The sequence below is a fragment of the Staurois parvus genome, unplaced genomic scaffold (genome assembly GCF_062004578.1).
Source record: "Staurois parvus isolate SC_StPar_1 unplaced genomic scaffold, SC_StPar_1.0 ptg000572l, whole genome shotgun sequence".
NCBI classification, from domain to species: Eukaryota; Metazoa; Chordata; class Amphibia; order Anura; family Ranidae; genus Staurois; species Staurois parvus.
In genome coordinates, this window is record NW_028318368.1 from 257,753 (window position 1) to 281,688 (window position 23,936).

Below are 23,936 nucleotides of genomic sequence, written 5' to 3' on the forward strand. Positions count from 1 at the left end.
TCATGAGCGGTCACGCTGAAAGCTTGAGAGGAGAACAGAGCCGGTAATCGGCATCCCTCAGAGGGGACATGTGCACTGAACATGATGATCAGTGTGCCCTGATAATCTGTGTAGCCCCAGCAGTGCCACCTGTCAGTGCTCATCCATGCCACCTGCCAGTGCCCATCAGTACCACATTAATGCCACATATCAGTGCCCATCTGAGCTGCCTTTCAGTGTCACCCATCAGTGCCAGTCAGTGCCGCCTATCAGTGCTGCCCATCAGTGCCGCCTAACAGTGCCCATCACTGCAGCCTCATTAGCGCACATCAGTGAAGGAGAAAAATCACTTATTTACAAAATTTTATATCAAAAACTAAGAAATTTTTTTTTTTTTCAAAATTTTCTGTGGTTTTTGGTTTAAGAAAAAATAAAAAACCCAGAGGTGCTTAAATACCACCAAAATAAAGCTCTGTCACAAATGATAAAAATTTCATATGGGTACAGTGTTGCATGACCGCGCAATTGTCAAAGTGCGACAGCGCTGAAAGCTGGAAATGTGCCTGGGCAGGAAGGGGGTATAGGTGCCCTGTAAGCTAGTGGTTAAGAATTGCTGTGATCTATCGGCCTCCGGGACTGGTATCAAGATTCCCTGATGACTTCTCTGCCTGACAGCCTTACTTTCCCTCTTCTGAAATTCCCACTATCATTCCCGGTGACTTCAACATCTCTGTTAATCTTAACACTCCTGCTACTTCTAAACTTCTGAGCCTAACCACTTCTTTTGATCTAAAACAATGGACACATGCTTCTACTCACACCAATGGTAACGGCCTCGACCTTGTATTCTCCTACCTATGCACTCCTTGCAACCTCACCAACTTTCTTTTTCCTCTCTCTGATCACTCCCTTTATTAGCTTCACTCTCTCCTTGGCTTCCAACTACCAAACCGTTACTCGTAGAAACCTTCGTTATCTTAACCCTTCTCTTCTTTTTTCGGCAACAGATTGTCTCTATGACAAAAAAATCAGCCCTGCCTGCCCCAACCTGGCCACTTCTATCTACAATAGTTCAACTGTCATCCACCCTGGACACATTGGCCCCCCTCACTACACACAGAATCAGGCCCTGACCACTACAGCCGTGGCAAACAGACAATACCAGATGCCTCAAAAAACGTAGCCGTGTTCTGGAGCGTTTATGGAGTAAGACGAAGACCCAGAAAGACTTCGACCAATCTAAATCTGCCCTTCAAAAAATACAATTCTTGTCTCCACACTACCAAACAGACCTATTTTATCACTCTCATTAACACCCTCTCACGCAATCCCCATCAACTCTTTTCTACCTTTAACTCTCTACTTCTTTACCTCTACCCACTAACTCACTGCCCAGGAGATCGCTAATCACTTCAAAAATAAGATTGATACAATTCGTGACGAGATCTTCACTGTACAGATATCTCCCTCACCCTACACTCCTTATCCACTTCCACTTGCACAATCTATACTTCCCTTTAACCCAGCTACTTTAGAGGAGGCTGGTAAACGGTTTTCTAAAGCCCACCTAACAACCTGCCCCCTGGACCCTGTTCTCTTGCAAATACTACTGTCACCCTCTGGCTCTATCCTTCATTCTTTAACTCATATCTTAAATCTCTCCCTTTCTACTGGCATCTTCCCCAATTCTCTAAAACATGTGCTAGTCACCCCCATACTTAAAAAATCCTCACTGGACCCCACCAATCTTAGCAACCTTTGACCCATCTCCTTACTCCCTTTTGCCTCCAAACTCCTTGAACTTCTAGTCTACAACCGGCTGAGCTGCCACCTTATTGAGAATAACCTTGATCCCCTTCAGTCTGGATTTCGCCCACAACACTCCACAGAATCTGCTCTCCTAAAACTCACAAACTACTTACTAACTGCTAAGACCAATGGTCACTATTCTGTACTCTTGCTCTTGGACCTCTCCACTGCCTTTGACATAGTTGACCACCTCCTCAAAAAAAAAAAAAAAAAAAAAAAAACACAAAACTATTTACTTGGTCTCCGTGACTGTACTTTCCGTTGGTTCGAATCTTACCTATCTCACCGCACCTTCAGTGTCACAACTCTACTTCCTCCTCTCCTACTCCTCTTACTGTCGGGGTCCCCCAAGGTTCTGTCCTTATTCTGGACCTACACTTCTTCCTTGGGTCAGCTGATAGCTTCTCATGGTTTCCAATACCATTTCTATGCTGATGACACAAATCTCTCTACTCCTCAACTCACCCCATCAGTTTCCTCACGTATCACCGATTTACTAACAGACATATGAGACTGGATGTCACACCACTTCCTAAAACTCAATCTATCCAAAACTGAGCTCATAATATTTCCTCCCCCACGTGTCTCTTCCCCTGATTTCTCGGTCAGGGTCAATAGCACCACTATCAACCCATCCCTGCATGCCAGGGTGCTAGGTGTAACCCTGGATTCTGAACTATCCTTTCAGGCCCACATCCAATTTCTGTCCAAATCATCCCGCCTCAACCTATGCAACATCTCCAGAATACGCCCTTTTTTAAGCAATGATACCACAAAGATCCTAATTCACTCGCTGGTTATCTCTCGCCTTGACTACTGCAACTGCCTCCTCATTGGCTTACCTTTTCCATCATGAATACTGTTGCCAGGCTCATCCATCTTACCAACCGTCAAGTGTGTGCTACCCCTCTCTGCCAAGCCCTCCACTGGCTTCCACTCGCCCAACGAATAAAATTCAAAATACTAACAACTTACAAAGCCATCCACAACTCTGCCCCCAGCTACATCACCAACCTGGTCTCAAAATATCAACCAAACCGCTCTCTTCAATCCTTTCAAGACCTTCTCCCATCCTATGGAACTCCCTACCCCAATCTGTCCGGCTGTCTCCTAAACTATCCACCTTTAGATGATCCCTGAAAACCTCTCTTTAAAGAAGCCTATCCTGCTTCTACATAGTAAACCGCCATTTATTTCCTCCATCAGCTCATCCCCCACAGCTATTACCTTTTGTATCACTCAACCCTTCCTCCTAGATTGTAAGGTCTAATGAGCAGGGCCCTCGGTTTTCCTCTTGTATTGTAACTGTAATGTCTACCTTCAGTTTGTAAAGCGCTGCGCAAACTGTTGGCGCTATATAAATCCTGTATAATAATAATAATACCTGAACCACATGAAAGATCAAAGACCTCTTGTTTTTGGCAATTTTAGTGTTAATGAAATTAACTAGCAAGGCCTAACTATATAGTAAGGGTCCAGGGCTCAACTGTTCTTACCAGTTAAATCTATTTTTAAATCCTAAACTCAACTGTCTGGTCTATTTTTAAATCCTGGGCTCAATTCTGATCTCTTGGGAGGACTGTTTTGGTGCTCTCACTGAACTATATCTATAAATGGATTCTCACTCCAGGACCTGTTCACACTAGACCACAGCCTAGAATGTTGCTGCCTGCATACTAAATCAGTGTTTGGGCACCAGCATTTTGAGCGTCTACTTTAGGAGTGAATAGTGTTAGTCAGCAGGGCAGCGTGTAGACGCCCCAGCAGGGCAGTGGGCGGCGTGTAGACGCCCCAGCAGGGCAGTGGGCGGCGTGTAGACGCCCCAGCAGGGCAGTGGGCGGCGTGTAGACGCCCCAGCAGGGCAGTGGGCGGCGTGTAGACGCCCCAGCAGGGCAGTGGGCGGCGTGTAGACGCCCCAGCAGGGCAGTGGGCGGCGTGTAGACGCCCCAGCAGGGCAGTGGGCGGCGTGTAGACGCCCCAGCAGGGCAGTGGGCGGCGTGTAGCCGCCCCAGCAGGGCAGTGGGCGGCGTGTAGACGCCCCAGCAGGGCAGTGGGCGGCGTGTAGACGCCCCAGCAGGGCAGTGGGCGGCGTGTAGACGCCCCAGCAGGGCAGTGGGCGGCGTGTAGACGCCCCAGCAGGGCAGTGGGCGGCGTGTAGACGCCCCAGCAGGGCAGTGGGCGGCGTGTAGACGCCCCAGCAGGGCAGTGGGCGGCGTGTAGACGCCCCAGCAGGGCAGTGGGCGGCGTGTAGACGCCCCAGCAGGGCAGTGGGCGGCGTGTAGACGCCCCAGCAGGGCAGTGGGCGGCGTGTAGACGCCCCAGCAGGGCAGTGGGCGGCGTGTAGACGCCCCAGCAGGGCAGTGGGCGGCGTCAGCAGTTTTTTTTCTGTTTTTATTATTCCTTTAAATTTTTTTACAATGTTGTTTTTTACAGTTTTTTTTTAGGAGACATGTTATCGTGAAATACCGGGGGTCTAAACAGACCCCTGATGTTTCATGTTTGAGACCGAGAAAGACACTGAGGACAGAGATTCCCCAGTCCCTTTCTCTGCAACCTCAGCTGTACTGGAAAGTCAATGAATGGGAAGCACTCTGTCTTGAGCAGTTTCCTGTTCATTCACAAACTGAAGTAAACCGTTTACTATCCTGCAGTTATGAATTAATACAGTGAGTGATTGGTACCAATCACTCACTGTGTACATTGAGAAATTAATTACATTGAGAAAAGGAAGGGGCGATTAAATTACATTTACCAGCCCCTTCCCCCTCTCTCCATCCTGAAACAATCCCCCACAAGTAGCCGTGGGAAAGGAGAGGAGGGGAAGTTGGCAGAGCTGCATGGGAACCAAGGGAGCACACTTGGTGCCAGGCAGCAGAAGGAAGGGAAACATGGACAAGAGGGGTGGCATTCACTTGTAAGCAAATCTGTACATTTGCAATAAAGCCTATTTCTGTTCAATCAACAGTGAATTACATAATAATTTCATGTGTCCTCTAAGATGTTTCCCTGCCAATTAAAAAGTAAGGGTCCTGCCATTTAGAAATTTCCTTAAGCCTGGGCAAACAATACCAAGATCTTTAACTAACAGAAGATTGTAAATGTCTCATGATTAGAGACTGCAGGTTCTTTTTCAGACAGATACCAACTTCTAACCTTGCAAGTAGATAAGAGGATCAGCAAGACACAAGAAGTAGAACTTTTATATGTAATAAACGAATATTATGGTTGTTTTCATGTACATGTATCTGTACAAGATATACACACTGCCAGATTTTTAATTACAAAAAAAAAACTATACTTTGCCAAATTGCACAAGATAACTCTGAATGGTCTAGGGTTGTCAGTGGTGTACCCCAGGGTTCAGTGATGGGACCCTTACTTTTTAATATATTTATTAACGATATAGGGTCTGGTATTAAAAATCCCATTTCAGTCTTTGCAGATGACACCAAGCTGTGCAGTGGAATAATGTCCTTACAGGATGTCTCCAACTGACAAACTGACCTCAATGCACTGTTTAATTGGGCAACTGTGGAAAATGAGGTTTAATGTTGATAAATGTAAGGTTATGCACTTGGGGGCTAAGAATATGCATGCATCATACATACTCGGGGGAGTACAACTGTGGGAAATCAATGGTGGAGAAGGATCTAGGAGTTCTGGTAGATCACAAGCTTAATGCCAAGCTGCGGTTTCTAAAGCGAGCAAAATCCTCTTGTGTTAAAAGATAGTGAGAGAGATCATTCTACCCCTGTACAAATCATTAGTAAGACCTCATCTGGAATATGCAGTTTAGTTTTGGGCACCAATTCACAAAAAAAACACTGGGGAACTGGAGAAAGTACAGAGAAGGGAAACCAAACTGATAAGAGGCATGGAGGAGCTCAGCTATGAGGAAAGATTAGAGGAACTGAATGTATTCTCTCTTGAGAAGAGGAGATTAAGGAGGGATATGATCAACATGTATAAATACATCAGTGGTTCATATAGTGAACTCGGTGCAGAGCTATTCAACCTGAGGTCATCACAGAGGACAAGGGGCACTCGTTACGTCTCGAGGAAAAGAAATTTAATCTCTGATCACGAAAAGAGCTGTGAAAACATGGAATAGACTCCCTCAAGAGTTGGTTCTGACCAGCTCAGTGGATTGCTTTGAAATAAGGCCTGGATTCTTTCTTAGATATACAGAATATAACGGGATACTAACATTTATAGGTAAAGTTGATCCAGGGAATACCCGATTGCTTCTCGGGGGATCAGGAAGGAATTAATTCCCTGCAGGAGCAAATTGGATCATGCTTTGCTGGGTTTTTTGCCTTCCTCTGGATCAACTGTGGGTATAGGATTATAACTTTTTTTTTTTAAATGGTTGAACTGGATGGAATTTTGTATTTTTTCAGCCAGACTAACAATGCAACGATAACAGTCCTGACAATTTTCAGCCATGACTCTCCCCTGCATTCTGAAAATGCTGCCCTTGATGGTGTAGTAACCAGCCATAAGGCCTAGGGCTAACACACAGGGGAGAAGGGGTCCTTGGCTCTGGGCAGGCCCTGGCCAAGGGCAACATGTGAAGGGGGAAGTGTAACAATACAAGCAAGGTAAGAATCTGCTCTTTACCATGCCTAGGCAACTAACCTGTTACTTGGCCTAAACGGGGGAAAAAACAGTTGCTTTAAAATGCAGTGCCAAGGTTATTTATATTAAGCCAATTCACATGAACATGGAAAAATCACTCAGATGGAGCATTTAAGAAAGGATGAAAACTGTTCATGAGTAATCCATTTCTGTGTGTAAATTACAATTGTAAACAAAAGCCTTGTACATATACACATATATATGAGAAAACATTTTAAGATTCCTTTACCGGCTAAACGGGAATTAAATATATGCAGTTTCATATTTACGTTACAAACATTTTACAAATATTTAGTTATAACTACAAGTAAAGAAATTATGAATAAAACCTTATACTTTTTTTGTTGATTTAAGGAACACATAAATGGGTTCATTGGAGGTCCCATATCTAAAGTTCAGTTTTAATATTTAAAAACTTACCTGCACTGGCTCATTTCCTGAATAACTTTCATATCTGCAAAGCTGGTCCCTTCAATTACAGGAGAATCTAGATTACTTGAACCGCTGCTGATGTGATCACTACTTTCATAGCCAGACTCTGCTCTTTGCATGTGCCAGCTGTCAAAATGGTACAGCTTAGAGTCTGGGTTTGGTTTGTTCCTTTCAGCCTGACTTTTTCCTACTGATTCCAGAGAACTTCTACTGCCAGATTCCTGTTTTATCTCATCCTCATAAATAGTCATCAGAACCTTTTTCTTAGGGCTCTCCTTTGAGCAGTGATTAAGGCTTTGATCCTTAGCAGTATGATGTTTTCCATTAGTGTTTGCTAAGTGCCGTGGACTGGACTGGCTTTTCTCACCATCATTAAAAATACTGTCCACATTGAGAGTCTCTCGCATGGGCCGCCAGGTCTTTTTGGTTCTACCAGTTCCTTTCTCCTTGTACTCCTGACTACTGTCTGTATCATAGCCATTTGAGGTACCATTCTTCACTCGAGTTAGCTGCTTTGTTTCAGGTATGACAGTCTGTCCTGCATTAGAGGATGGTATTTGTCGTGGCTGCTGGTCAGACCTTTGTTGCTTATATGGACCTTTGCCTTGACTGCTGAAGAAGTGAGGATCTGGATATTGTCTGAAGCCGTTCACTGGGATAGAAGATACAGGTTTGAGCTGCGTTCCAGAAAATGACTGTGAATGGTATGGAACACCTCCAGATGTTGCTGTGTAAGAGACAAAATATACAAACGTAAACCAACCAGCTACAAAAAAACAGCAGGTAGTTTAGTAAGCAAGAGTCACATCAAAACTGAGTACTCTACACAGCTGTGTTTTCACCACAATACAAGTCATGTAAGAAGTCATTCACAAAGAGGCTGTGCAAAAGTTACAGTAATAGCAAGGCTTCATAAAGTTTTCATGTACACAGGCAGAGTGATCAACAAGAAATATAGTTTTAATACCTTTTGGTCTAGCAAGGTCTTTCTTCTGGGATTTATCCACAATTTTTCGCTGTGCGGCTGTGCTTTTTAGATTATGTGCTCTTTGGGCACATTCCCGAGACAAATCTTTTAACTTTTCCTGCTGATCATTTCGTCCTATTTTAACTTCAGGAAAAAGGGAAAAACAATGAATGCTTATAATTCACCTCCCATTCTATTACTCCTGTGTTTGCAATTCCTGTATGTCTACTTGCTCATGAATCACTCTTATCTGTAGAATACATGAACAGTAGTGAAACCTACCAAACAGATCAGTTTGCAGATGTCGTTAATGATTAACTTTCAGCCTTCTTGCTACCAAATATGTAACATTTTGCTAAAAATTCATATTCATGCAATAGACCTCTTCCTTTCCATACATTATTGCACCTTACTGTAGCACTGTGCCACATAACCCGTAATATTTTTCAGTCAATCTGAAACAAAGCTCCCCTACACAACTACTTTGTACAAGATTATGTGAGTAAAGAAAATCAAAAGGGAGTAACTGTGCAAATAACAGCAATGAGATTTGCTTCCTGGATATGTAACATAATAGATTTGTCTGGTTGATATACGTGACTACACATTACTGTGCTTTGCATAAACTTTTTGAGCAAGCCCGAAAGACTACGGTGTAGGCTCCAAAACCAGATATTAGCTGATGAGCATAAAATTAATAACAAATTTCTCTGACTTTAAAAGTCACAGCAGCTGTTCTATTAGTGCTGTCAAATTCCGAGTTTAAAAACTAAAGCCAAAACATTTTGTAAGTTTTGGATAGAATTGAAGTGTTAAAACCCTTACTTTTTTTTTTTTTTTACCCTATTCTGTGTCTCTGCTGGGGAGATTCCCCTCTCAATTTTTCCTTATAAATCACTGTAACCAGGACAGGAAGGACACATGAAACCTAAAATATCACAGTTTTCAAGCTCTACATTTAAACATATTTTAACATCCAACAGGTGGTAGCCAAACAAAGCTTTTTTTATAGACAAAAAAAAAAAAAAAAAAAAACAAACTTAAAAAGTTAAATGCCACATGTAACATTGACAGACATGCCACCAGAGATAATCTCCCCAAAACCATTTCCTACACAGTGGGGGTGTTAATAAAAGTATTAATTACTCATCTAGTTCTTGGGATTGGTCTAGCAAAGCTTCATATGTGAGCCTGTGTAAGCATTACTATGCTTCAGCTTTTTCTATATCCATTTTCATTCAGGCTGACAGTTGTTAATATAATTACCAATAAGCGTGTAGTATCTATAGTGGTGAAAGGTTGATCAACAAAAGGATGTCTGCAGCAAGCTATACAATACAGTGATCACTTTATAAAACACGTCATTAAAAGTAAACCTGCCATGTCCACTAAATTTAGAACATATCTACGGTGCGGCACTTGCAAATGATTGGGTTTGTCTTCACATCCATTGCAGTGTTCTAGGTAGTGTACTAAGCTCCCACTGCCTGTAATTTAATGTCAAATGCCAGGACATATGCCAGCCAAAAACCCCAGGAGTGGGCCTAAGGTAGGTTCACATCTGTGCGGGTGGTGCCGTTGCAGATCCGCATGAAAATCCGTGCACCCACGCCACACACACAGAAAAAATGTGGACCCGTGGGTGGGTGCCAATAATTCTAATGGCACGCCGCCTGCACTGGAAGACGCAACCGTACTGGGAACCGAGGTTCCCGTGTGGGCTGTGTTTTCAGAAGAAGTGCAGGGACTTCTTCTCTGCATGTGAGGGGGCACGGGAGTCCATTCAAATGAATGGGCTCTTGTGCCCGCACAAAAGTGGCCCGTACGGCCACATATATGTGAACCGGGCCTAAGTAATCAGATCGAAACTGTATGCAGGGTCCCAGCTTTTCTTCAAAGATGCAGGGCTTTGGCAGGGAACTTACCAGGTCCTCGACCAGCACTTGATTGAACAACCCCTCGATTAAATCCTGTATCATCTGCCTGATACCTATAACCACTGTTCTGATAAATATTCTCTCCAATCTCGGAATCTCTGGTATATTCTGCCTTTTTTTGCTCTGTAAACAAAGAAAAAAAAAAGTTAGATACAAATATTTATTTTCTCGGATTTAAAGACACTGTACTTACAAAACCTACCTGAACGTACCTTTCAAAGTTTTGCTGTTAGGGTCAAGTATTGGGTAATCTGGCTAGTGTCAGACATTGCCACTACCTCCCACCCCCTACGTCTATTTGCCAATGCTATTACAGGTATCTTCACTGTACAACAGGAGTGTGCAGAAGGCAGGGGCAGGCAAGCTTTTGCAGTGCTAAAGCAATACCTCTCAGCCCTTAGATTTCAACCAACATGTGGCTATAACTACAGAGCTGTGAAGGCCACTGAAAGTATGTGCAGACACCTTTGGGTGCCTGACTGTTACAAAAAAAGATAGCAATCCTTTTACTGCCTACACAAAAGGTCACCAGACTTGATTGGACAATCGATATTGGCATGCAGTCCATGAAACAATTTCTAGATTTCTGATCTAGGGCAGCCCAAGGGAACTAAAATTCTGCATGTAAAATGGAAGCTGGCCAAAATCAATCACGCCTTACAGTGTATGAGTTTATACTCATAACAGAAGAAATTAAGCGGGGAAAATGCTCAGAAGATAAAAGTTCACCATAGAATTCTTTGAGAAAGACAGCGGTCTGAAAAGCATCCGATTTATAGATCATTCTATGTATAATTAGCATTTGTGAGAAGTATATTCATCTGACTTTTCAGCAAGTTGGGGGGGAAACAAAAAACAGATCCCTGCATCAACATTGCTTATTCTGACAGAGTGGACCCCTGGATTCTGTTGAACAGACAGTGGTACACACATGCCGAAATTCAGGTGATTACTGCTGAACCAGCCAAATTTTGGTATGTGTGTCCCTAGCTTAAGACCTCAGCTGAACTTTTTGTCAGTATACATATTCACAAGTAACTCAAAACTCAATTAATGGTATGAAAAGTGTACAATCATATCCAGAATATACAGATTTCTTTTCATTGTATTTTCTCCCCATGTTCTCTATATTTTAAGACACACAGTAAATCAAGCATGCTTATTTATTAGTATTATCAGTGATAATTTCAAAGCATATATGTAGCAAGAAACTTGGGATTTAACATCTAGCCACCGCACATATGCTTCCACGGTGGAATGAGGATGTGTGCATTTACCAACCAAGCTGTTACTGACAGCTCTTGGTCAAGGTTTCTCATTGGGAGCCAGTGGGATGGGCTATGGATCATGCAACTTTCATGTGCCAATCACAGCAGACTCATGATACAGACTGCAGGGCAGTAAAGCCCTACTTAAAAGGGCTGCCAGGAGAGGTGGCGTTAAGGTGGTACTAAACCCAGGACCCTGCATTCACTATATCTGGTCTCCCCCAGTACAGAGAACATGGAAATGCAATTATTTTAGTAAATATAAGCTGCTAAATACCTTATCTCAGCAGCAGTTAGAGCAGTCTTGTGACTTCTCTCAGTGTCCAGCAGAGCACTAGTTAAAGCTTGTAGGAGTTTTCATTTCACTATGAGGCTGCAGGACCCCTGACCTTCTGCCTGGACAGTGCTGACTGGCCCTGTGCTGATCACATGCACTATCCCAAGGGAAAAAAAAAAAAAAAAAAACTCTCTAGCAATACACACTAAACTCAGCATGTGCAGCTTGTCCCCAAGGCTCTGTTCTATCAGGACATATATTGGGGACAATAGAAGAAGGGAAGGATCAGAGAAGACAGGATCAAATATCCTTTTTACACAATGCAGAGGATTAACCCCTTAGGTTCCACAGTGAGTATAACAAGCATGCTCAGACTGATTTTACGGTTATTGGTTTAGTAACATTCATTTTATTCTGAGAATTCTCCTTCCATGATTCTAAAATTATGTAACTAGTAAAAAGCAAGTGAAGTTATTTACCAAAAAAATAAATACTTAAATAATTATTGCAGGAAGCTATTTAGAACTTATTTTAATTACATTTTAAACACTGAAGCCTGAACCTCTCTGTACAGCAACTGGTGCAGAACAGAACCCTGACCAACTTTCTCAAATCCAGTCCTGGCAGTTAAATCCACAGGTGAATGTCTAGCAGGGAAGACACTAGGACCTGCAGAGTACAACTTAACTGCTAAAGAATATGAAGTCAAAGTACCTGTACCATCATTGGTGAAGACTCTCTTGTATTGAGACCAATGAAGGACCTGCCGCAGGGCATCATCTGTGGTCACTGCTGTGCCATCAGGATTGGCATAAAATAGAAGCAAAGGCTGGTAATGACACCGAATGCACTTAGTGACTACATCTTTCCATTTGGTACCAACCTGAAAAAAGGAGGGGACATGAATTACAGCCATAATAGAAAATTTTAAGAAACCTTCCACATGCCCATATATAAAAAGGAGATAAGAACTCAACTTAAGTCAATCCACAATTCACCATTTTCAGTAAAGCATTGCTCTCACAATGACCTGTAAATTGTCTTGTAATTAGAGGGCAGCAGTTATTACAAGTGTAATCCTTACAAGTGTCTAGAGAAGGTTCCAACTGTTATATGTGTATTAATCACTTAATTAACTTGGTTCCTGTGGGTTACATTCAGTCACTGTCACAGCCTTTTTGCATTCTGATCCGTGCATTGGACTCACACGGGTGTATGCTCTGGGATGTGCATGCAGATTCGTCCAGACGACAGCCTGTCATTGTTTTGAACAGACTGCCTCCACATGGCTACATGGAAAATCTGTGCATCCTATGCGGGTGAATATGGCCCTTCGCAGAGATGTACGGATCAGTAGGCCCATGTGAATGAAGTCTACATTATGGAAGCAAGCAAAAAATAAAAATATGAAGTACATCTCTACAATACATGTATATTTACCCATTTTATATCCAGATTAAAACACCAGTACAGAAAAACACCTGCTGATCTGCCAGAGAGATTGTGTGTTCCACACTTCCCATTGGTCTTCGTTTGCACTTACAGTTGTGGGGTGGTAAAAACAAGCACATGAGCCATGTTTTAACTGCCCCCTTTCTCCAAGCTGCAAAGGCAGCCATTGCTTCACTATAGTACTCCACCTATCCCTGCTCTTCATGCATACGCCCATTTATTGCCCAGCAGAACAATGCTGCTTCCTTGACGCCCAAGTTTTTGCCCAGGACACCGGGAGTAAGATTAATTAAAAAAAAAAAAAAAAATAATAATAATAATAATAAGTGCACTTAACTGGTGCCTTTGCCCTTAGCAACCGAGTAGCTTTTATCTTTTTTTCCTTAATGTTTATTAACACCCTTTACTAGGTAGGTAAAGTTTCTTGCGAGATATACAGCAGTTCTGGGGGCAATAGAAAGCTAGAAACCGAGTTCCCAGGCAGATTCACCTGCAAGACTTAAAACCAATGGATGCTGGGACATGCTCTAGAGAAATAAGCGGGGACGGAGATAAAGATGAGTCAAAATCCTTTAACCCTTATTCTGCCACCAACACAAGGCATACATCAGCAGAGGTCTTTACAGACATGGAAAGTGCTGATCTATGATCTGTGCTTGATTAGATGCTGTGGAGTACCAAGGTGACATGATGAGTCTAACAGACCCCTGATGTCTCCCTAAAGAGAACCTGTCATCAGTAATATGCTTGTCAGTCCCCTATGCAAAAGAAAAAGTTATTAAAATGTTTAAAAAATGTTTTAATGATTGTGTAACTCAATTTTTAAAGCCCCTGGCCCCTTGTACATGCACACTTGAACGGAAACCCGTGCATTTACATACATACTCATATACACATATTAGATATAGCCACGAATGCTGGAGTGAGATCAATCATTTTAAAGCCCTCATTCACAGTTAGCTCGACACTTATGACCTGTACGGGCTTTTAAAGTGTAATCTGTGTACAATTTGGGGTACTGAAGTTTGTCACAGTTTCATGACGAGTGTAGTTTTAAGGCTTGACCTTTGAGAGGTGTATTTTCTTGACACAATCTTTTTATATTTTACCAAAATGTTGGTTAATGTATTGTGTTTGTGTGCACGACAATTAACATGAGTTTTTTGCTGAAAATATGTTTGCTAACCAATGTGGTAATATGCAACAAAAATATTGCACTACCACCATTTTATTCTCCATGGTTTCTGCTTTCAGAAAAGATGTGGCCTAGATATTTGCCACAACTTCACTACAACTAGCTAGTGAAGGTACTGCATATAACCAGCTATAATACAAATATAAAATGACAAAATTACTATTTCAATACTAACATTCAAACATACATTTTAGCTGCATTTCCCTGCATTTTAACAAAAGGCAAACTTACCTCTTTTACTGAAGCATCATCAAATAAAACCCATCTGGCACTTTTTGTGTGATAGGCGAAGGCACAATAGTGTCGGCTTGTGTAGCAGATCATGCCCACAAGGTAAAGTCTACTTTCTTTCGCTTGTTCATCTGTCACTCTAAAAAATAACTAACAAAAAAAAACCAAAACATTATAACAACTTGCCATCTTGTTTTGATACTCGAAAAGGCTTGATGTACCTGATTTTGAGGCTAATCTCCAGCTACCCATCCTGCTCATCCCAAAGAGACAGCATCAATTCAACTTTAAAGACATGGATTTACATTGCTTGCTTTTATTAAATGGGCAACACATTGCAGCCACCTAGAGTGTGTGTAAATCTGACAAGCAGATTGTCGGCCGTGAGATGGAAGTGATCCAGTGGCTGTGCAGCCGCCAATTCGCTTCCACGCACCTTGCTAACTCTATAACCGTATAATTACTTTTACAGGACTGGGAAGTACAGATGCTGAACATGACCAATTTCACTGTATGGTGAAATTACTATTTCAATACTAACATTCAATTCTATTGTTTAGTACTTTAGCATTACTCCAGTGTTTTGGTTCTTTGAAGAAGAAGCAAAACTGTAGCTAAACTGAGATTTCCTGCGTCTTAAATTAGTGTGCCACCGGGCTGCTTTTTTGCTCGCTATTGACACTTCTGATTACCAGTACCTCCTGTAGGAAAAATTGCACTTTACATATACCCTCACCAATTACTATGTGCTTGCATGTAAACAAATGGCTAATGTGAATGTCTGTGCAATGCTTATCCGATTGGTGCACGCTCACAGCATATTCACTGCTAGCGGGCGGCAGCCGCAGGCTTGGCAACGTACTTTTACATCGCTGCCCTCTTCTGGGTTTTAGTGCAAGTGCCCCCTGCTGTAGACAGAGCAAGAGTTTGGCAGCATGTTTCAGCCAAAGATTTTGGCAGAAAGCGGATGACTGGCTATATACAATCATAGCAAAGTTCTATGTTTTACAAACACACAGAACTCTGTAACCAGAGCAGCGTTCTGGCTGTTTTTCTACCTGAAAAGAAGGGAGGAAAATAAACTAGATCTGTGAGCAAAAGCAGCACATATTACACTTGTAAGCATACAGTTAACGCTCTCATTATTTTAAACACCTCCCACCCAGTGTCATCACTGATCACTATTAGTGTGACTAGCGACATCAATGTCAGTTAGTGTCTCTCTTGGTGTCCCTCCCAGCCAGTGTCTGTTAGCATCAGATTGCCTGCCACACTATCACAGTCACACTATAAAGTACCAATTACAGCCATTATAAGTATAGCGTCTATAGCTGAGTAAATTCCAGCATATAAATATATACACACACACCATAGTTTGTAGACGCTGTAGCTTTCACACAAACCAATTTATAAACATTTGAGATTTTTATTTTTTTTAACCAGACATGTAACAGAATACATTTTGGCCTACATTTATGAAGGAATGTGATTTTTTTTTATCTTGGATATATTTTGTAACAAAAAAAAAAAAAAGCATATAAATTTTGTTTGGGTACAGTGTTGCATGACCAAGCAATTGCCAGTGTAGCACAGTGTTTAGTAGCGAAAAAATGCCCTAGTCATGAAGGGGGTAAAACCTTCCGGAGGTCAAATGGTTAACATAAAATACAAAAAGAGCATTGATTAAAAAAACAAGGTTGATTTCCCCTGCCTTGAAAACTATGTAGACTTACTTGTGTTCTGTAAAGGAAAGACAAGAGAAGGGAAAGAAAAAAAAAAAAAAAAAAAATTACCCCCGGCAAGTAAAGCTGTGTGGCCAAATTCCGTACAACATCTTCTGTCAAATCAGAGTTTTCAGAATCCCAAACCAGACCAATAGTTACTATTTCTGGACAGTTCATTAGCACTCTGCGGATTTTGATCTTTTGACCACAATTGCTCTATAAAAAAAAAAAATTAAAAAATTAAAATGTAGTTAAAAGTTGAATATTTCAGTAAAATCTTTAGTTTCAAATATATAGATTTCTAAATGTCTTGTAGCTAATGCTTTATATAATTACTTTCATTTTCCAGTGGACCACAAAAGAAATCTGAAGCACAGAATATGCTTTATGCGCATGTAGCATTTAGTTGGAGGTGTTTGAAGCAATGATTGCTAGTAATCTGCACTTCAAAATAATGCTATTTTTAAAACGTGTAAATGCAGCGCAACAGCACTAAGCACTTCTATGTAAAGGAAAATCCGCAGTAAAATGGCATTAAAACAGTTTACATGGTTAGTGAAGGCGTTATTGAATAAAATATATGGCTCATAACTCAAATACACAATAGTGGAATATTAACCTTTAAGTTACTTACAGGGCATTTTCTAAAGTCATCTGCAGTATTTGCAGCCTGCAGTAGTTCTGCAAACATCTCAGGCTTCAGACGCTCATGTCGCTCCAGCATTCTGTCAACTTCATTACTAAATTAACAAAGAGGATTAGGTGTTAGAGGTTCCAGCACAGACATGTTCACTGTAGAACACTCAACAGTCCAATACCCTTCTTGCACACAAATACAAGATTCCCTAAGCACTGAAGATCTTTTGGGGCAATTTCCTCAACAGTTTTGCGCTGTCCATTTTAGAATCTGGGGTTTAGAGGAACCAGACAAGAAACAGGAACTTTCCTGTATACAAAGTTTATATTGCAGTTTTTACTGCCCCACTTAAGCTGCAAAATCAGCAGACATGAGTGTACACGTGCTGTGCCTATGTTGTGGTGCAGGTTTTTAGGGGTTAAAATAGACGGTGAGAAGGCAACATAACACCTTCTCAAACAACCATAATGGCTCGCTCTTCAGAGTGCTAACACAAGTGTAAACTAGCCCAAAAAAAAGAGGCAGGATGAACAAAGTGAAAGCAATTAACCAATTGCTGCCCGGCCTATATCCAGACGGCGGCTGGGCAAACAGCTCGTCCCTCCGGGTGGACGCCATATGGCATCCTTTCAGGCATGTGCAGTGCGCCTGCCCGCAGGGCCGCTCTTCAGCACGATCTGTCACCGACCGTGTACCTCGGACATGGCTGATGACAGATCTGTGTACTGGCCCCGTTTCCAGTACCATGTGACCTGCTGTGACCAATCATAGAAGGTCACATGACAGTTGTATACAATGGATGGCTTCCTTTCATGCCATCCATTGTATACAAGTGTGTCTAGCTGTGAATGGTCACAGCGATCACATGCATAAGCTGGACCAATCACAGTCCAGCTGTGTCATGTGATTAGCCATGGCCAAATCACAGCTAAGCACAAAAAAAAAAAAAAAAAAAAACCTGAACGAATCGATTTCATTCAGGTAAATGCTTGCTTATAGCAAAGTAATTCTTTGCTATAAGCAAATTGTGTAAAAAAAAATACTGATCACTTCCCAAAGTAGTTTACTTTGGTAACATTATACTACTTTGGTCATAGTGAAATATGAAAAAACAATCTTAAAAAAAAAGTAATAAAAAATAAAAAAAATTATCAATTTTTTTTCGTACTGTCACCAGTGTCCCTGATCACCGCCATGCCAGTTATATGACGACGCTGTACTGCACTGGTGACAGCATGTAAATTAAAAAAAAAGTGAAAATAATTTTTTCATTCTTTTCATTTTCTGAAAAATTACAAAAAAAATTACAACTTCAAAAAACTCGCCATGCCTTTTATGAAATACGTTGGACTATATACTTTGCAAAAAGTGGTAATTTGGAGGATATATCTGTACTGTTCTGACATTCTTGGACCTCAAGAAATTAGATTGGCTGTCAGTACTTCAGGATTGATCAATTTTCAGATATATACACCATAGTTTGTGAACTCTATAACTTTCCTACAAACTAAATAATACATCCTAATTTGGGTTATTTTCACCAAAGAAATGTAGCAGAATACATCTCGGCCTAAATTAAACAATTATTTGCAAACTTTTATAACAGAAACAAAGAAAACGTTTTTTTTTTTTCTCAAAATTGTCTTTTTTTGTTAATTTAGCAAAAATAAAAAGCCCAGTGTTTATTAAATACCACCAAAAGAAAGCTCTAGTTGCGTGAAGAAAATGATAAAATTTTAGTTTGGGTACAGTGTTGGATAACCGCGCAATTGTCATTCAAAGTGTGAGAGCGCTGAAACCTGAAAAATGGCCTGGGCAGGAAGGAGGTAAAAGTGTCCTGTATGGAAGCGGTTAAAGTGGTTGTAAACCTAAAAAAAATAAAAAATCAATCTAATCCTACAGTTGAATAGATTTTACCTTTACTAAGCATTTGAGCTTAGTTTAGTATCTTGAAGCAATCCCCCTTCTCCAAAAATCCCCCCTGCTCTTCTGAACAGAATAAATCCGACACAAGCAGAAAAATGGTGTCACCACTCCCCTTCTCCAGTAAGTGACAGACTGTGCTGAATAAGAGACCAGCAGGAGACTCCACGTAATACACAGCAAAGGGGTTGGGGAGTGGGTTTCCTCTCCCTGCTGGTCTCTGCCGTCACAAGATCGAGAACTCCGACATAGATCGGCAACACTTCAGTAATGCTGTAGTTATCTAGATAAGTCTGCTGACAGCCGATTATTGTCCTGCTCTATTCACAGCACCTAGCTTATGAATTGCTGTTTACAGAGTTTAACATGAGAATGTTTTCTGGTCCACACTGCCACTTTAAGCTGCAAGATTCCTAAGAATTTTAACATTAGCCCATTCCTACTAGCCTTCTCCTGATTAGCACAGCTGACAGTCACTGGCACCTGTGTATTCCACTGAATGCAAGTTCTTGAGCCCAGGCTGGAGGGTGTGTATAACTGAGGGATTGAGTGACATCACGTCTCCGCCTACTATTCTCTGGTAATAAGCCACGCCCACAGACCAGCAGTTTTTGGAGGGCTGAGACAAGCTAAGGGAGCATTTTTCTGAGGTAAAAATCACAGCTTTATGTATGTTTACAGTAAAATGTACTCATTTATGGCAAAACGTAAATTTTTTTTAGATCTGCGGTTACAACCACTTTAAGTCACTCTCTGTGCCTCTGTTCTCCTCACTGATTGCCGTTGTGTGCCTGTAACCTTCCCCTCATCTTGCTCCCATTATTCACTTACGCATATGCAGTATTGTGTGCTTTAAAGCAATCCTAAGCTCACAGATGTAAAATAACCGTAAGTAATAAATTTCAATTCACAGTGGCTAAATGGTTAGCACTTCCGCCTGGCAGTACTAGGGTCATTGGTTTGAATCCCAGCCACGGCACCTCCTGCCTGGAGTTTGCATGTTCTCCCTGTGCCTGCGTGGGTTTCCTCCGGGTGTTCTGGTTTCCTCCCACACTCCAAAGACATGCTGGTAGGTGAATTGGATCCTGTCTAAAATTTGGCCCTTGTATATGAATGTGAGTTGGGGACCTTAGATTGTTCGCCCCTTGAGGGTTAGGGACTGATGTGAATGTACAATATATATTTAGAGCGCTGAGTAAATTGACGGTGCTATACAAGTACCTGAAATAAATAAAATAAATTCAGTAGAAACTGCTTTCACAGTCATGCAGATGAAACAGGAATTTTGTTCTCACACGATTGGCTAACTGAAGTGAATCAACACACAATTTATTGTGTCAACATTCCCAATTTCTTTAGCAAACCAGTCTCATTGTATTACTATAATGCAGTAAGGCAAGAATAGCCTTTACACGCACATGAACTTTAATGGCATCCCGGTCTTGGTCTGTAGGGTTCAATATTGAGTTGGCCCACCCTTTGCAGCTATAACAGCTTCAACTCTTCTGGGAAGGCTGTCCACAAGGTTTAGGAGTGCGTCTATGGGAATGTTTAACTATTCTTCCAGAAGCACATTTATGAGGTCAGGCACTGATGTCTGACGAGAAGGTCTGTGTTGCAGTCTCTGCTCTAATTCATCACAAAGGTGTTCTATGGGGTTGAGGTCAGGACTCTGCAGGCCAGTCAAGTTCCTCCACCTAAACTCTCTCATCCATGTCTTTATGGACCTTGCTTTGTGCACTGGTGAGCAGTCATGTTGGAACAGGAAGGGCCCATCCCCAAACTGTTCCCACAAAGTTGGGAGCATGAAATTGTCCAAAATGTCTTGGTATGCTGATGCCTTAATAGTTCCCTTCATGGAACTAAGGGGCCAAGCCCAACCCCTGAAAACCAACCCCGCACTATAATCCCCCCTCTATCAAACTTTACACTTGGTATAATGCAGTCAGGCCAGTACCGTTCTTCTGGCAACCTCCAAACTCAGACATGTTCATCAAATTGGCAGACAGAGAAGCATGATTGGTCACTCCAGAGAACACATCACTGCTCTAGAGTCCAGTGGTGGCATGCTTTACACCACACGACGCTTTGCATTGCACTTGGTGATGTGAGGCTTGGATGCAGCTGCTCGGCTATGGAAACCCATTCCATGAAGATCTCCACTCACTGTTGTTCTAATCTTAAGGCCACATGAAGTTTGGAGGTCTTTAGCTATTGACTCTGCAGACAGTTGGCGACTTTTGCGCACTTCAGCATGCGCTGACCCCCGCTCTGCCATTTTACGTGGCCTTCCGCATTGTGGCTGAGTTGCTGTTGTTCCCAGTTGCTTCCACTTTGTTATAGTACTGCTAACAGTAGACCGTGGATTATTTAGGAACAAGGAAATTTCACAGATTGGACTTATTGCACAGGTGGCAACCTATCACGGTACCATTGAACCACGCTCTCCTGAGAGAGACCCATTCTTTCACAAATGTTTTTAGAAGCAGTTTGCATGCCTTGGTGCTTGATTTTATACACCTGTGGCCATGGAGGTGATTGGTACACCTGAATCCAATGATTTGGAGGGGTGTCCCAAAACTTTTGGCAATATAGTGTATATCCCAGATTATAATATTATATTTATGTCACTCTGGAGTTCATCTTTAACAAGGGGACAGTTTTGCACACAGCCATTTATGATCCAGATACCTGTGCCAGAAAGCAAAGCCAAATTCTCAACCTCCCACTAGACCAGCAGCTTGCTCGAGAACTGATCAGGAAAACAAAATTACCAACTGAACTAGCACAGCATGACATTATTTTTCTATCCTAAACATACATGTTAAAAACACAAAACAAAACCCAAAAACCTCCACATGTCAAAACATGTCAAAACTACATATCCAAAATATCTGCACCAAATGTAATCAGTTCTGTGCTACTTCTCAATTTTGAACAATGATCTACAAGATGATTGAGAATAAAGAAACTATTTTGAAAGAAACTGAAATAATGCATTTATAAGGCTCCATACAATTATATTACATCTACTCATTTCTACCAAAGGTTAGAGCACATTAGTGAAGGCATGCAGTAGCTAAATTACAGAGAGATCACATAATCAGACATGCAGTAAAGTAGTTTTTGAAAACATTGACAGTAAATGATTTGCACTGTGGAGGTCAGGATTTATAAGCTAACAGCTCTTTGTAGCTCTTACAGCAAATTGAGGAAGGAGCACAACGAGGCAGCACAGCAGCTCAGTGAAAGAACATCTGCTTGTGTCTGGAACCCTGGGCCCAAATAACATGGTGCACTTTCAGACTGAGTCACAATTGAAAAAGGCTGCAATTTAAATAAAACATTAACATGCTAAAAACCTCCCACGCCTCTGTAACTGTGCATTATTTATCCGTAGACTGGAAAAACTTTTCCTAACAAAAGCTTATAAAGCCCATGACTCACTTGAAATAAGAGTGTAGAGTGGAGTAATTTCCTGCCACTCATGGCTGAAACACAAAGAGAAATGTTTTTGACTGTTGCTTTAGTCTAACATTTTCATATTAATACTCTTTGCTTTTAAAAATGCTAGCATTTAGAATGAGCGATATTTCAAAAAGCTGGTAGTGCTCGAGCTTTTAGGGTCGTATTCACACATGTTCATGCTAAGGTGAAGATAAGGTTGACAGTTCAGATGTCCACCTTGTAAATATGAGGACCACCTCCTTGTGGGTGAGAGTAGAGAGAATGTCTCTAATGGCCTCAAATGGTAGGTTTTTGAAGCAGAGAGAAGCAAATTCAGAGATGCCCTCTCTCAGAAAAAGTACAGAGAAAACTCCATTGGGACTTTAAGGGTACTCCAAATATCACCAAACAGAAATCAATAAAATTTGAAATATTTATTAATCATTACATGAAAATCATTGGACTACCAAAAAAACCAAAACAAAAAACACACAAGTGGCTAGTGCAAATCACTGGTCTCATGTATATAGTAGACAGTTTTAAACTTGAGCTAATTTGTTCTCATATTGCTATATTTACTGTAAGTGTACTAAGGTTTGAATAATTCATAATTGCACTATATTTGGAATTTAGGCTTCATTTACACGAGTGCACCTATCAATACAATCGTGCAAAGGGCCGCCTTCACCCGTGCAGGATGCACAGGTGTTCTATGCATCCGGTGCAGGCAGTCCCATTCATGTCTATAGGATATAGTGGATGCTTGGACACAGCTGCTAGTCCCAATTTAGCAGCCATGTGAGTTGTATGTCCCAGAATTCACACTCTGTTTGGAGAAATGCCACCTGCATGGCTGTCAAATTGGAACCAGCATCTACCCATGAAGCTGCTTCCCAATAGACAGGATTAGGACAGCCTGCATACAGCTGCACAAAACACCTGTACATCCCGTGCAGGCAAAGACAGCCCTTACCACAGGCGTACAGATAGACTCCCATGTGAATGAGGCCTTCGTCAATAGTAATTGTTTGTAGGGAGTTATAGATAATTTCTCCTATGATTGTGGACTGTTTATGCCCACAAAACTGGTTCAGAGTTTTTCTTCATAAACCCTTCAGTTTTTAACATCAAGAAAGCGTGACCTATGCAACAAGGACTATTGTTTTTATTCTGCAGTGAGGTTATACATATAGAGGGGATGCATTAAAAAAAGGCAAATCTGGAGAAATTAAGATGATTGTAATGTCCTCAACCTCTCTCCTGTGTAGCAGGTGAGGAAGAAACTTCAGGGAGGGGAAGGGATAGATTAGGGTGTACTGATCACCCAGAGTTTCCCCCACAGCAGAGATAGGCACCCTTGGCACTGCACCTCTGGTGAAACTACAATTCCCGTCATGCCTCTGCCACTGGGAGTCATGCCTGTGGCTGTCAGTCTTGCAAAGCCTCATGGGGCATGAAACAACAGCTGAAGTGCATATCCCTGCACTAGAGGATCCCTGACCAACAAATTAAAGCAAAAATCTGGGTTCAGAGAGATTGAAGTTTCTCCTTTGCACTGTCTAGGACTAGACCCATATGCTCCAAATAATAATTTGATTCCAGTGATGATTTCTGAAAGTCCATAATCCATTCAAACCTTTGTATTGTCTGGGTAGTCAAAAGACATATTGACTGACTAGCCTACGCAGATTGTTCCCTCAGCAGGAGGTTGTCCAAGTATCCCACAGCGGGAATGCCACGAAAGCACATCAGGGGTAGTACTAAGGCAAACGTTCAAAATGCAAACAGGATGAATGGAAGGGCCACAAACTGAACGTACAAGTGACCCACAGCAAAGATTAGGAAATGCTAGTGAACTGGAAAGATGGGGACATGGAAGTACATGTCCTTAACCGCTTCCCCTCCGCCCTACAGCAGAAATACTGCTGCAGGGGTGCGCAAAATCACATATATTACTTGCCGGCACCCGGTGATCGGCAAATATCTCCGAAGGGGAAAAGACCTGTGTATAAACAAACAC

General features: G+C 41.7%; 1 protein-coding gene across 2 annotated transcripts in view; it reads right to left on the bottom strand.

The window, feature by feature from the left end:
- The window catches only part of USP53 (ubiquitin specific peptidase 53), a 55,544-nt gene that overhangs the window by 13,090 nt on the left and 18,518 nt on the right, over window positions 1-23,936 (bottom strand). The window contains exons 6-12 of one of the 2 annotated variants that reach the window (XM_089691776.1): window positions 16,544-16,649; window positions 15,979-16,125; window positions 14,186-14,335; window positions 12,028-12,190; window positions 9,751-9,885; window positions 7,826-7,969; window positions 6,847-7,585 (exon numbers count right to left, since the gene is read on the bottom strand). In XM_089691776.1, coding sequence (XP_089547902.1) covers window positions 6,847-7,585; window positions 7,826-7,969; window positions 9,751-9,885; window positions 12,028-12,190; window positions 14,186-14,335; window positions 15,979-16,125; window positions 16,544-16,649 — 1,584 coding nt within the window. Of the gene's footprint in view, window positions 1-6,846; window positions 7,586-7,825; window positions 7,970-9,750; window positions 9,886-12,021; window positions 12,191-14,185; window positions 14,336-15,978; window positions 16,126-16,543; window positions 16,650-23,936 lie in introns of both variants that reach the window. The other variant, XM_089691775.1, reaches the window with a different exon arrangement.